Source organism: Lonchura striata, chromosome 2 (assembly GCF_050655825.1).
Source record: "Lonchura striata isolate lonStrDom1 chromosome 2, ASM5065582v1, whole genome shotgun sequence".
Taxonomy (NCBI): Eukaryota; Metazoa; Chordata; class Aves; order Passeriformes; family Estrildidae; genus Lonchura; species Lonchura striata.
In genome coordinates this window covers 154,841,130-154,854,483 of record NC_140704.1, presented here as the reverse complement: position 1 = coordinate 154,854,483, position 13,354 = coordinate 154,841,130, and the positions used below count along the sequence as shown (strand labels likewise).

The 13,354-nt window shown below is 50.9% G+C and overlaps 1 protein-coding gene across 1 annotated transcript; it reads left to right on the top strand.

The window, feature by feature from the left end:
* The first annotated feature begins 6,346 nt into the window (after positions 1-6,346).
* ARC (activity regulated cytoskeleton associated protein) lies at positions 6,347-12,965 on the top strand. Its single transcript, XM_021539103.3, has 3 exons — positions 6,347-10,018; positions 10,689-10,855; positions 11,209-12,965. Exon 1 carries the CDS (start codon positions 7,262-7,264, stop codon positions 8,474-8,476), a length of 1,215 nt encoding a protein of 404 aa, XP_021394778.1. The 5' UTR covers positions 6,347-7,261; the 3' UTR covers positions 8,477-10,018; positions 10,689-10,855; positions 11,209-12,965.
* The last annotated feature ends 389 nt before the right edge of the window (positions 12,966-13,354 follow it).

Genomic DNA, 13,354 nt, shown 5'->3' with positions numbered 1-13,354 from the left:
TTGCCACATGAGGCAGGTGCTCTGTTGTTTTCTTGGGACAAGGGGACAATTTCTGCACTGACTCCAGCTGTGGCTCCCTGTGGATAGGCAAGATTAGCAAGGATGCTCAGAGGAAAACTTTTGTTAACAGCAGTGCCTGGTGGGGACAAAAATAAGGGAAACAGCTTAGAAGAAGGAGAAGCAATAGGGAGAGGTGGAGGAAAAAAAGGTAAATTGAGTCACAGCTTGGTGATAGAACTGCTAAAAAAGGAGATCAGTGGCCTGGTTTGTGTCTTTGATGGCTGTGAGAGCAGGGAGCTGACAGAGCTCTGGGGACATGGATTGGGCTGGGAACAGCAGCCTTGTGTCCTTTTGTGATCATGGAAAGGCTCCGTGCCCCCTTAGTGTCCCTTGGAATGCCGAAGTGGAGCCCAATGCAGGCAGACAGACAGACACACATCCCTGTTCAGGGGCAGGTACAAACCATCCCCACAAAATGAGTTGTAATAAAGCACTGAGGTTTTCCCTTTATTTTTAGGGATGTTTCATCACTGAGGGCACTTGGGTTGAAACCCTGATGCCAAATTAGGCAGAACATGGCTTTAAACATGGCTTTACCTGAGGTGTTGTCCTAAGACACCTCTGTGGCCAAATCCTGGACAGGTTTGGAAATGCTTTGGGATTTCAGCCCGAATGAGGGAAAATAAAGCATTTAGGGAGTGGGGGCTTAGGTGTTCCCGAAGAGAGAAAAACCATCCAACCACTCAGCAAGGCAGTAACTGCTCAGTGGTTCAGGGGGAGAGGAAAATGTCTGGGTGACACCTTGGAGGACACTTGCAGTACCACGTGCAAAGCCTTCCTTGAGCATTCCTTAGCTTCCTCAGGAGTATTCCCTCATGGAAGCAGAGGTGCTGCCACTCACAGGAGAGGCAGGACTCTGTCATTTGATGTGGAATGAATCAGCTCTGGCTGTTCACCACCACAAGGCAGGATTTTCTCTTATGGCCACAGGACAATCCCATTTCTCTATCCTTCCCACAGCCCATAACAGGGAGTCTGAAGATGGAAATCTTCCCATGAGCCAGTTTGACTTCAGTGATGGAAAACAAGGCTCCCACCATCCCTAAAGTCCTTCCCATGTGCTCTAGGGCAGGAGAAAAATCCATGTGGGCGCTAATAAAAGTGAAAGAGAGGCTTAACATGGATTCACCCATGGGAACAGCAGGATGAGCAGGAGCAGGAAAGGTCTGGAGCACTCCTCATCACCTGAGCAGCTGGTACAGCCAAAAACCTGTGGCTGCACAGATGCCTTTGGTCAGGAATCATCATCCAGGGCAGGATTCAATGCCACCAGCAAGGACCATGCCTCATTTTCCCCGTGTGGCTGTGATATCCCAATGCTCCAGCACCACCACTCCTCTCACACGGCCTTGGGGGTGTCCTTGTGAAGCTCAGAGTGAAATGGGATGCAGAGGAGGAGTGGACTGGCTCCATGGGCCACAAATGATCTGCAGATGTCTGTGGGATGGTGTCAGAGGATGAGGAGCAGAGCTCTCCTGGCCTGGTGGGACTCTGTCAGCCAAGAGGAACCAGGTCTGCTCCTCACAGCCACCCCACCGCTCTCCCTTTTTTTAGCTGTGACTTGCAGTGTTTGCTGCTGAGGAGGAGTGAAAAAAAAAAAATTAAAATCAGAAACTTTTACTGGAACACTTAGAGGGACACCCTGAAGGAGGGGCAGGTGGGCGAGGAGTCAAGTGTGAGGCCCAAAGTGGGCCAAACTCAGCTGTAAAATGTGGCAGAAGAAATATCACAAACCAGTTGTGAGCCAGGCCCTTTGACATGGCGACAAATGTGTTTTTCCACCTTGTTTGGGCTGTGCAGGGGAAGGAAAATGAAGTTCATTTGGAGATGTCTTTCTATTTGTGTTGACCTCAGGAGGGTCATAACAGCCAATGCCAGGGTGAGAAAAATGCTGATACCTCCTTTGGCTTCCTTGCTTTAGCCTCAGGCAGGCTTGAGGAGGCAAAAAGCAGCACAAGGAGAGATTCATTAACATTTCCTCTGCCCAGCAAGAAAACCAAAATAACAAACATCTCATTAAATAAGAAGAGGGGAGAATTGCAAAACACAGGAGATATTTTTAGTTGGAAAACAAAGCACTTTATCTTCCTCTCAAAGTAGGGCTTTCCAGATGAAAAGGAATAACGGAGAGAATTCTGCACCAGAAGGAGCAGCACTAATAACAATCATCATTATGGGGTAATATTGATAGCAGGATACCCTCGGATTCCCAATTGCTTCCACACCCTCCCAGTAAGTGACGTGGGCCTGGGGGACAATGGGTGGCCAGGAACAAAGGACCTACTGACGTGTGAGCCATGTTTTAAAAGCAAAACTCTGCGTTGTGAGTGCCAGCTCCGGTGCAATAAAGTGTTCCAGGGCTGGAGACGGATGAATAGAAACGTATGGTGCAAATTAAATGAGCTATTCTTTTCCCTCTTTCTTTCCTTGCCAGTTTAAAAGCTCAACACCTTAGTTTCTTCTTAATTTTATTTCCTTCTGAGGGTTTTGCTACCAAACAAATGACTGGGCAGCTTTGTCTGGTGAGCTGTAGGAGAATCAATAGGGATTGAAAGGATGTGGAGGCAGATGGGGGCAAAATGTGGTTTCTTATTATTTTCTTCTTTCTTCTAGAAAGAGGAAGCAATTATGGAAGGGAAAGGGAAAATTCTAGCACAGGGAATACAGGATAATGCAGAAAATCCCTTGTTCACCTCTCGAAGATATTAGTTCCTGCAAGAATATGGGATGAATTGCCCACATGGCTTCAGGTTTCTAATTTCAGGTGCTCCAAAGAGTCCTGGGTGAAGGAAAGGCTCCTCCAGGCAGCGATTCCGAGGAGGAACACAATGCACATCTCAGTGCACAACTGGGGAGGGACCCTGGCAGCACAGGAGGAGCACCCACCAGAGCTCTTCAGAGCGGTGTGCAGCACTAAATTTAGTGTGCAGCACTAAATCAGCTGCACCAGAAACTTCCCCAAGTTTCCCTCGGGATCTCTCCCTTCTCACTCACCCACCAGGTTCATCTGGCTCACAGCTCAGGCTGCTCTCCAAGCAGTGACATCTCTTGCCATAAGGTGCCTCTGAGCAGAGCGCTCATCCAGATGAGGTGGCAAAGGCCTGGCAACCCCCCCAAAAAAAAAACCCCAAACCAAACACATTTGCTCTCAGGCGAGGTGCAGACAGAGCCCACAGCCTGAACTGATGCCAAGGGGTGAGTGCCACCAGGCTCTGGGTGCATCGTGTCCTCAGCAAACAGTGACAGCACCGGGGAAGGTGCCAGTGACTCAGTGTCCCTTTATTCTGGTCCCTCTCCCCTCAGGGGAAGGCTCAGCTGCTGCTCACTGCCACATGCTCCTTTTGCTGCCTTGAATTGGTCTGTTGGCTTTCCCCTTTCTCTCTCCTCATTTTTTTTTTGGATCTGATCCTAACCTACAGTGCTTTAAAACTCTCCAGGAAGCTCTAGGAAGACAACCCATGTTGACACCATCCCTGCTGAGCTATGAGATGTGGCTTTTTGCTATTTTCTCTCCTTCCCTTGCTTCAGCTGCACTCTTCTGGAGGAAACTGTTTGCCCTCATCCTCACTTCCCACTTTCCTTTCTGCTCTTCTTGCCCCTCTCTTATCTTGGACACCCTGTGGCCACTCAGAAGATTTCTGCCTCCTCCCCATCCTGTCCCAATCCATGGATCCTGTCCTTCCAATACCTGGCTGCCTCTCTGTGCCCAGAATCTGCCTGTCTGCCTCAAATTGCCTCTCTCCATCACCTCGCTCCACATCTCCCTCCTCCCTTGGCTTCCGGCTCCCCTCTCTCCTCCTCCCCTTCCCACGCACCTCGCTTTAATTAGAAATACAAAGAAAATGCTTATCACACACGTCTTAATCAGCAACTCGTTCCCCAGCAGGTCCAGAAGGAAAACCCCCATTTGTCCTCACTTCTCCCACCTCCCCCACCACCTCCACAGAATTAGGAGGAGAGTGATTAGGGGGAGAGCTCTGTGAAAGGAGGCTGAATGAGATTAACCCAGAGACCTGGAAAAGCTGGAGAGAAGAGCCAAGAGAATCGCAGTCATGTTCAGCAAGGGCTAATTCTGGAATTTCTGGGGAAAAAGAGTCCCTGTCAGCAACCAACTGGGAGAACTGGACCTGGGAGCGCTCAGCAGGCTGAGAATGATACAGCAGCGTGTCCTGGTAGCAGAATAATTATCCTGGATTGTGGGAGCATAAATACAGACAGGAGATTGTGGAAATTATTATCCCACTCCAGTCAGAGCATTTTAGATAATATTTAGCTGCTGCAGTCAGGTCTGGGCCTCTTAATACAAGACACTGACCACCGGGAATGAGTTTGGGCCATTGGGATGGTCAGAGCTGGTGCCTGGTGTGGGATTACATGCTGGAGAAGTGATGGATTTGGGGGACCTAGCAGCAGCGTCCTGTCCCTGTGGGGGGTAATCAAGGAGATAAAACCAGGATCTTCTGGCAGGCAGCAGGTCCAAATTCCAACAGGACACTCAGCCTGGGTACAAGGAGAAAGGTTTTCCCTCCGAGCAATCGCCATCCCTGGGGATTTCAGTATCTGAAACCAGCTCAGCTGACCCAGCAGCTGACTCAGCTCGGAGTAGGAGGTTGAGCTAGAAACCTCCTGAGTCTCCTTCATCCTTAATAACACTGAGATCCTGCGCTGAGTGCCAAACGAGGCCGCTCAGATCCAGGATTCCTCCCCAGCTGAAAACGAAAGGGAGGAGCAAAGAGAGGCAGCAGGGCCCGGAAAGGGACTCGTTTATCAGGGCAGGTTTAGGAGCCATTTCATCCCAGACTCTGGCATTTGATGGGACAAGGAGAGGCTGAATGCAGGTCATCCTGCAGAGAAAATGCCACTTTATATTGTCCCAATCCTATGGGTCATTTCTGCGGTTCCTGGGTGAAAAGCTCTCCGGGGAATATCTCTGCACCAATCCAGAGGTACAAAGGTTGCAGAGCCTCTCCCAGTCCATGTTATCTCTTACTGGCAGAGCAGGTTTGAGGCAGATTCTGGGGCACTGAAACCGCAGCATGAAAGGCTCCAGATCTGTCCTAACCCCTCAGGTGACTGACGTTTGACTTTATCTGAACACAAACACAGCTGCCCCAAAATCTGAGGAAAACTAGGTGAAATTGCAGAAGTAAGCAAGGCAGAGGGCAGTCAGAAGAAGTGGCAGAAGGAGGGGCTGCTGGATTAGGAATTCTGTGTTACATCCTCAGGGTTTTGTCCCCTTCCCCACTCACTGACCCTCCCTCCCTTCAACCAAGCCATGCAGCCCTTCAAGGTCAGCTGCTGCTGCCCTAAGTAACCCTCTTGTTCCCTGAGAACCATCACCTGCTAGGGAAAAGATGCCAGCCCTTCAGCACCACATAGATTTGAGGAGAAAAAAAGGAATCTTGACGCTGCCCCTCACGCCCTTCAACTCAACCACCACCAGTTTGCGATTCTGCTTTAACCAAATGCCTGGGCTCATCGGGGCCTCCTTCCAAGCAGGACTTCACTGAAACACGCTCTGCCTCCTCCTCCTTTTGCTCCTCTGGGATGGCTGAATTCCCACCAGGAAGCACCGAGCCAGGATCTTTGGGAGTGAGGACCCATCCTCAGCCTCGCAGGCACACTGCCCACCATCCCCGAGCACAGGCAGGGCACCCCCCTTCACAACCCTGCTGCCAACAGGATCAAACCCCCTTTTTAGATTATCCTGATGGATCAGCATCCCCCTGCCTCGGGCCACTGGCACTGGGAAGGGATGAGAAGGCCCAGATGTCCTCAGCACCCCTCTGAGGGTGTTCCGGCGGGGAAACTCTCTCGGATTAGGGAATCCTTTATCTCTGGCTTATGTAAGACCCGGAGACTCCTTTTATGGTTGGCTTTTCCTGCCTTGTCAAGAGCGAAGAACAAATGTAGCTTCATCTGCACTGGTGGGCTGGCTCACTGATTAAGCATCTGATTCAAAGCTAAGTACAGAACAGGCTTTTGATGGGCGGATTTAATTCGGTGTAAAAACCAGGATGTCGTCCCCCTCCCTCACCCATATTCCCAAGATAGTGGTTGGTCTGGTGCAATTAAGCCGCGGGGATGACTCCCACCTACCAAAGCCTGAGAAAGTCCAGAGCACTCCAATTTGTGCTGAAGTGGCTCCTTTGAGTGTTTCCCCCTCTGCTTCCCCCCTCCTCTTTGCTTTTCCTTTCTCTTCTCTCCCTTTTTTTTTTTTCCTCTGCTGCTGATTTACCACCATCCCCAGGCATTTGCATGAGGAGTGAGCTCACCCTGTGTGTGTGTGAGAGCTCAGGGGGTGTGCGGGGGGACCGTGGGCGTCTGACACACCGGATTCCTCCTCATCCCTCCCTCCCCGAGCCCTGCCAGGGGACGCATGTTAATGATGACCTTGCTGAGTAAAGAGTTGTGGAAGGAATAAGTGTTTTTCCTGCGCTCCGAGAGGCGGAAGGTGCGATTACTCATCCATCTCTCCAACTGTCTCCAGCACCTTTCAAGCGCTTCTCGCGTCGAGTCTGGGGGCGTGAGCGAGGGGGTGGCGAGCGAGGGGATGCTGCCAAAATCTGGGTTGCCACAGACACCGGCCTCGCTTTTCCTCCAATGAACGCTGCGCTGAGAGTGCCAGAGGAGGCTGGGCACCACCCACATGTTGAGCTGCGTGGAGTATAAGTAGATGGAGGAGCCGGGACTAGTGGCAGATCAGACAGGGAGGAGAAGCAGCTCCTTGCATCTCCAGTGAAAGCGGGTTTTGACTCACCTCGTTTGCCCGAGGAGAAATCACCCGGATTTTTGCTGCAGCTTCCAGCTTCTTTGTGCATCTCTGTGATTCTCTCCGGCGGGGACTTTGCGGCGCTCCAGATTCCCAGCGGGATTGGACATCCTATCCAACTCCTCTCCCTGTTCCTGGAGGATCCTGGTTCTCTCTGGGACGCCCCTGAACACGTGAGACCGGCGTTTCCAGCTTGGCACCGGGAGAAATTTGCCTACAACTCTCTCTGGGATCCACGTGGACCGACCGGCTTGCTCTGCGGTGATATCTGATTGGGTTGTGTTTGTGTCCAAAAGTCCTTGGAGGGGGGTTTAGAAGTCTCTGTGTGTCTCTCAGGAAGTGTTGTGGTGGGGGCTTTTGGGATCCAGCTTTAGTGCCAGGGCTTATAACCCAGTTCTTTCCGTGTTTGCCACTCGCACGGTCGGAGCCATGCAGCTGGACAACGTCACCAGCGCGGGCGTCCACTCCTTCCAGGGGCACCGTGGGGTTGCCAACAAGCCCAATGTGATCCTGCAGATAGGGAAGTGCAGGGCAGAAATGCTGGAGCATGTCCGGAGGACCCACCGGCACCTCCTGACAGAGGTCTCCAAGCAGGTGGAGCGGGAGCTGAAGGGATTGCAGAAATCCGTGGGGAAGTTGGAGAACAACTTAGAGGACCACGTCCCAACTGAAAACCAGAGATGGAAGAAGTCCATCAAGGCCTGCCTGATTAGGTGCCAGGAGACCATTGCCCACCTGGAGAGGTGGGTCAAGAGGGAGATGAATGTTTGGAAGGAGGTCTTTTTCCGCCTGGAAAAGTGGGCTGACCGCCTGGAGTCCATGGGAGGCAAATACTGCCCTGGGGAGCAGGGCAAGCAGACGGTGTCCGTCGGGGTGGGAGGCCCGGAGATAAGGCCAAGTGAGGGGGAGATTTATGATTATGCCCTGGACATGAGCCAGATGTATGCCCTGACCCCTCCTCCCGGAGAGGTGCCCAGCATCCCCCAGGGCCACGATTCCTACCAGTGGGTCTCCGTGTCGGAGGACGCTCCAGCCTCCCCGGTGGAGACCCAGGTGTTTGAGGATCCCCGGGAGTTCTTGAGCCACTTGGAGGAATACTTAAAGCAGGTGGGTGGAACAGAGGAGTATTGGCTGTCTCAGATCCAAAACCACATGAACGGCCCAGCTAAAAAGTGGTGGGAGTACAAGCAGGACTCCGTCAAAAACTGGGTCGAGTTCAAGAAGGAGTTCCTGCAGTACAGCGAGGGAACTCTGACTAGGGATGCGATCAAAAGGGAGCTGGATTTGCCCCAGAAAGAGGGGGAGCCCCTGGATCAGTTCCTCTGGCGCAAGAGAGACCTGTACCAGACCCTCTATGTGGATGCAGATGAGGAGGAGATCATCCAGTACGTGGTAGGCACCCTCCAGCCCAAACTGAAGCGTTTCCTGAGCTACCCCCTGCCCAAGACCTTAGAGCAGCTGATCCAGAGGGGGAAGGAAGTCCAAGGCAACATGGAGCACTCCGAGGAGCCCAGCCCACAGAGGACCCCTGAGGTTCAGCCAGGAGACTCCGTGGAGACCGTGCCCCCCTCAACCACCGCCAGTCCCGTGCCGAGCAATGGGACTCAACCAGAGCCCCCCAGCCCCCCAGCCACTGTCATATGAGCTCCCCCGAGGGGGGTCTGGGTTCCGTGGAAGGGAGAAGGGGGCTTATTTAGGAAGCTTCTCCTTGGAGGGAAGTTCTGGCTGAGACGAGACCTGAGGAGTGCTCAGTCCAACAGCCCAGAGCAGAGGGGTTGGCTTTGCTCCTGGGGGGAGGGAGGTGGTGCGGGAGAGGCGCCCCAGGATGGGGCTGCCCCCCTCACCCAGGCCGTGCCAAGCAGTGGTGCTGGGGACCCTGCTGGCACCACTGCGGGGGACAGCCAATTTCATGAGAATTCCCTGACAAGAAACTAGAGACAATTCCCAACTTGTGAAGCGGCACTGGCAGCTCTCAAGGACTTTATACGAGTGCAGCAGTTGGTGGAGGGTTCCTACCCATCTGGATCTCTCTTTTTCCTTCTCTCCTCCCTCCTCTGAGGGAGGCCCTGTCCTGAGGAGACAGCTTTCTTTTTGACCCTTGCCTTGTTTTGATTAACCTCTGGGTTTCTGTTCACTTGGCAATCTCCTGCTCTTACTTGCTCCAAAGGATTAAAGCAATTTTTTGGATTATTTTTTGTTAAAAGAAGAAAAAAAAGTCCTATTATTTCAGGAACTGAAAGCTTTAAGGATCTGGATTATTTTCTGTGGTTCTCATTTCACTGCACCTAATACCTGCTTTAATGTGTTTCCTCTCAAGAGGCTCTTACTGGTTTACTTCTTGTCTTAGTTTCTGCTCACTCTAGTTCAAGGCCACTGCAGTGCAGAGGCAGATTTCATCCTTTCTCTGCACATTATCCTGTGTATTCAGCAGGAAACAGATTTTCTAATTAAATGCTGAGCTCATTTATTGAAGGAGCAGCTTCCTTCCTTTCAGAAAAGAAAGGGTGTTCAAGGTAAAGAGAGGAGACACCAGAGCTCTTTTGAGAGAGACTGGGGGGGAGGAAAGGGAAATAAATCCTTATTCTTTGAATGAAACAAACAAACACACCCTAAATTCAGAGCAAAATATCCCCAGAGCAGCAAATCGAGTCCATGCTGATGTGTGGAGACAACAGGAGCTTTTGCCATGTAAAAGCCAAAAGAAGTGAAGAGAGGATCTGTGTGCCCCAGCCCAGTTTTAGCCTGTGCATGGCTGCAAGGAGTTTCTGCTCACACAGACAGACTCCAAATGCTCCTGGAAAGCGTGGCACCCCTGTCCTGGAGCACCTGAGGACAGAGTGCTGTCTGCTCACAGAGAAATTCCTGCAACATCTCGCCACAGATGGAGATGGACTTGGACTTTGTGACTTCTTCCATATTTGAGACAGGAAACGCTCAGCACTCACCTTTGGCCAGTGTTTGATGACAGGACTGAGAGAAGAAGGACATTCCTGAAGTTTGGCTCTCCAAAGCTTCCTGAGGCTGGACACATCTTGGGCATCATCTGCATCCACCACCAGACCAAATAAACAGCAGGGATGCAGCAGCAGGAGTGACCCTGGGATGCTCCTGGCACTGCCACAGTGGTGACATGTGGCCCTGGTGGCTCAGAAGGCCTTTGCTGTGACTCCTTCCAAGAGGCTGAAGGTAAGGCAGCTCTCTGGCATTCTCTCCTCAGAGCTAAACTGTGGATATTCTCAGTTCAGTCAGAGAGAAACAGATGATTTCTGCCAGGCTTAGCCTGGGAAAAATCCTTCTCTGTTTCTCTCTGACTGAACTGAGAATATCCACACTAAACTGGTCGTAGAATGTCCTGTAGAAAACTTGCCCTGAGATAAAAACTCAGATGAAATGGGATATGAATCATTGGGGTTGGGAAAAAGGGGAAGGGAGAGCCAGCCCAAGGGAAATACAGGAAAGGGAAAAGTTTCCAAAGAGGGCAGTATCCCTGATATCCTGTATTAATCCTTTCTGATTAATGTGGCAAAAGAATGGGAAGCTTCTTAATTAGCCCAGCCCCAGGACCTGCCTTGTCTTTCATGGAGAACCTCTGGGCTTGAGTCCCCACCTGAGGCAGCACAGCTCAGGTCCATGCACAGCCCAGAGGAGCTGCAGGTCTGCTCTGCATCCCTGCTGGGAGCTGGTCTCGGGAATGGTGTGAGCTCTCCTCTCACTTGTTCCCAGTTTGTCAACAGCTCTGTGTGCAGGGAAAGGAGCATTTCTCACTAATGACCCGGGCTGAGTGATGGGGGAGTGGGAGTCACTGCTGAGGATGAGCTGGCCGTGTATTACAAGCTTTGTCTCCTCTTGCTTCCAGTGACTCACTCAGATCCTCCTCTGAGAAGGAATCACTTCGCAGCATGCAGCATTTGGGAGGAAAGCCACAGAAAAAGCTGCAAAACAAAGGCTTCAACATCAGACCTGCACTCAGGACCCTCAGCCACCAACAGCCAGATCCACCACCTGAAGGAAAGACTGGCACAGGTAATTACATCCCACATTACCTTGTGGGCCTTAATCTCCCCAGTGCCCTGAGATATTGAACAGCTCAGGTGCAAACACCTCTGCTGGTCTTGAAACCTCAGTCCCAGGGGCTGCAGCAGCCTGGCACCACCAGAGAGGTGGGAAACCAAGAACCAGCCCCATTAATTGATGCTCCAGGGACTGCACATCGTGGCTTTCCCTTGGCTGGATCATGGGCAAATCCTTAGACCCCAACAGCTGGTGGGTCCTCCAGGCTGCAGGCACAGCAAAATTTAATCCCAGCTCCTTAGAATCCCCCCTTTCTACCCACTTCCAAAATCTAATCATGGTGCATTTTTTTTTTCCTTTTCCAGCAATCCCTTGCTGCTGTTGCTGAGATTCCTTCTCTGTGTCCAAGAGCTTTTCCAACGGAGAAGAAAGTGCTGCAGGAAGACAGAGGGCAAACCATGCACCAAAGAGCCTCCCATGCAGTGCAATGCAAACATTCGAGGTGCTGAGAGCCAGAATGAAGCTGGGAAGCTGCTTCCAGCAGGACAGAGAAAAGCCTGAGCTGGTCCAGGTACTCCAAGCACAGAGGAAAGTGCTGAGAATGGAAAGAGAGGCTGGAACAGAAGAACCAAGTCCAGGCTTTGGGGACAGCAGGGATGCTGACTCTCTGTGGAGAGGATTCTGCACCTCTGCAGTCTGGGGCTGCTGGGACTCGCCTGAAGAAATCTTCACTAGAAAGTGATCTTCACTGAAAAAACTTTCCTGATTAACTTTGCCAAGGGGCTGATCCTGCCTTGGCTACGAACCCTCCCCGCTGGCCGTGCTGTAACTCACCTCTCCTGAGTCGTTTCATGCGGGTATCAGTTCCAAACCTCAAAGGGCTCCCGGAGTTTGGAGAAGCATCCCACCGTCCAGATGCTTGTCTGAACTGTTGGAGCCTGCACATCTGGGCCAGCTGTCTTGCCAGCAAGGAGCCTTGTGAGACAGCAGGCGCTCTCTGGGTCTGCATGGGCCAGAGTTACTGCAAGAACTGGGGTTCTTGTGCTGGCTTTGGAGTGACTGTTTCCATCCAGACCCAGGGAGCCCAAAAAGAGCTCGAGTGAGCTGGACAAGACAGTTTTGGTTCATCTCTCAGCCGAAGAGGTCCAGTTGGTTCCTCTCTCTTCCAGAGCCAACTGTCCTGGGTGTGGGTGTGGGTGTGGGTGTGGGTGTGGGTGTCAGTGTGGGGGGTGTGTGTGTGTTGAGCAAAAAAAAAAAAAAAAAAATCCACATTAATTAAATTCTGTGATATTTTGTTGTATTTGAATTAAGCCAGAGGGACCTAAGGCACATTCCAACAAGGCTCAGCAAAAATGTCCAGGACTAGAAAATTCCATAAAACCATGTAAAGGCAGATTCCCAGGAATCATCTTAAGGTCTAAATGATATTTGATTTTGAGGTGCTTAATTTCCACAGTCTCTTCCAAGGGACTAGACTGCCTCAATAGGCATTTTATTTTTCCTTCTCTTTTAGGGAATTAGCCTGTCTGTGCTACATTTGGTCCTGAGTTTTTTACATTTTCAGCTGGCTTTTTGGAGTGTGCAGAACTGAATCTCCTGGACTGATTTGATTTCAATTGTTGCTCCCAGCGAATTGGAGCTTTACTTGTAGCACCCTGGTTTTTATTACCAGCCTCTCCAGGAAGGACTGGTAGTTTATTTTCCTGGGGCAGAGACACGTGAATGAGAAGCGTGGATGTGTTGTACCTCTAGAACTTTAGCAGATTTCAACCACTGCATTTTTTTCCTCCCTAGGTGATTTTGCATTTACTGATGAAACAACTTTAGAGTTTTTATTTTTACTAGAGATATTATTAATTCAAGCAACCTTGTGCAAAAGGCAAACACGTCGAATCGCTGCAGGTTGTAGGGGTTGAAGCCAAAAGGTCTTTGTAAGCCGACATCACCTGCCCTGGATCTGACTGGATCAGGCAGTTTATTCCTCATGGGTCATGTTGGAGTTACAAGATCACACCAAGCCACTAGAGCCTGTGGGTAGAATAGTGCTACACTCGATTTGCTATTGTAGCAAAGCCTTTTGTAGATTTATACAATAAAACTTTGAAATATCTGCTTCAATCGCTTCCTGCCTCATTTTCTGGTCTTTCTTCCTTGGTTCATGGGTGACTCGAGTATCTACTGCCCTCTGAAAATTTGGGGTTATTGGGGTTATCTGGCTTATAAAAATCATTCTTCTCAGCAAAAGCATGTGGTTGACATAAAAATGAAATGCACTGAGTTGTTCAGACCCCAAAACTGAGTCAGAGGTAGCCCATAAGGTTGGGAGAAGGGGCCGTTCACAGAAGAGCTGAGGCAAGACAGGACTAGGTAAAGAAATTAAACCTCTATCAGCTCCCTTTGACAACCAGAGAGCCTTTGTGGGTGATAAGCACCCACACCCAGCAGAGATCCAGGAGCTGGGGCTTTGTTATCTGATGCATTCTCAATTCCTTGGGTTCATTACCTCTAAAA

Coding starts and splice junctions, on each gene's coding strand:
- ARC (XM_021539103.3), top strand. CDS start 7,262: ATGCAGCTGGACAACGTCACCAGCGCGGGCGTCCACTCCTTCCAGGGG.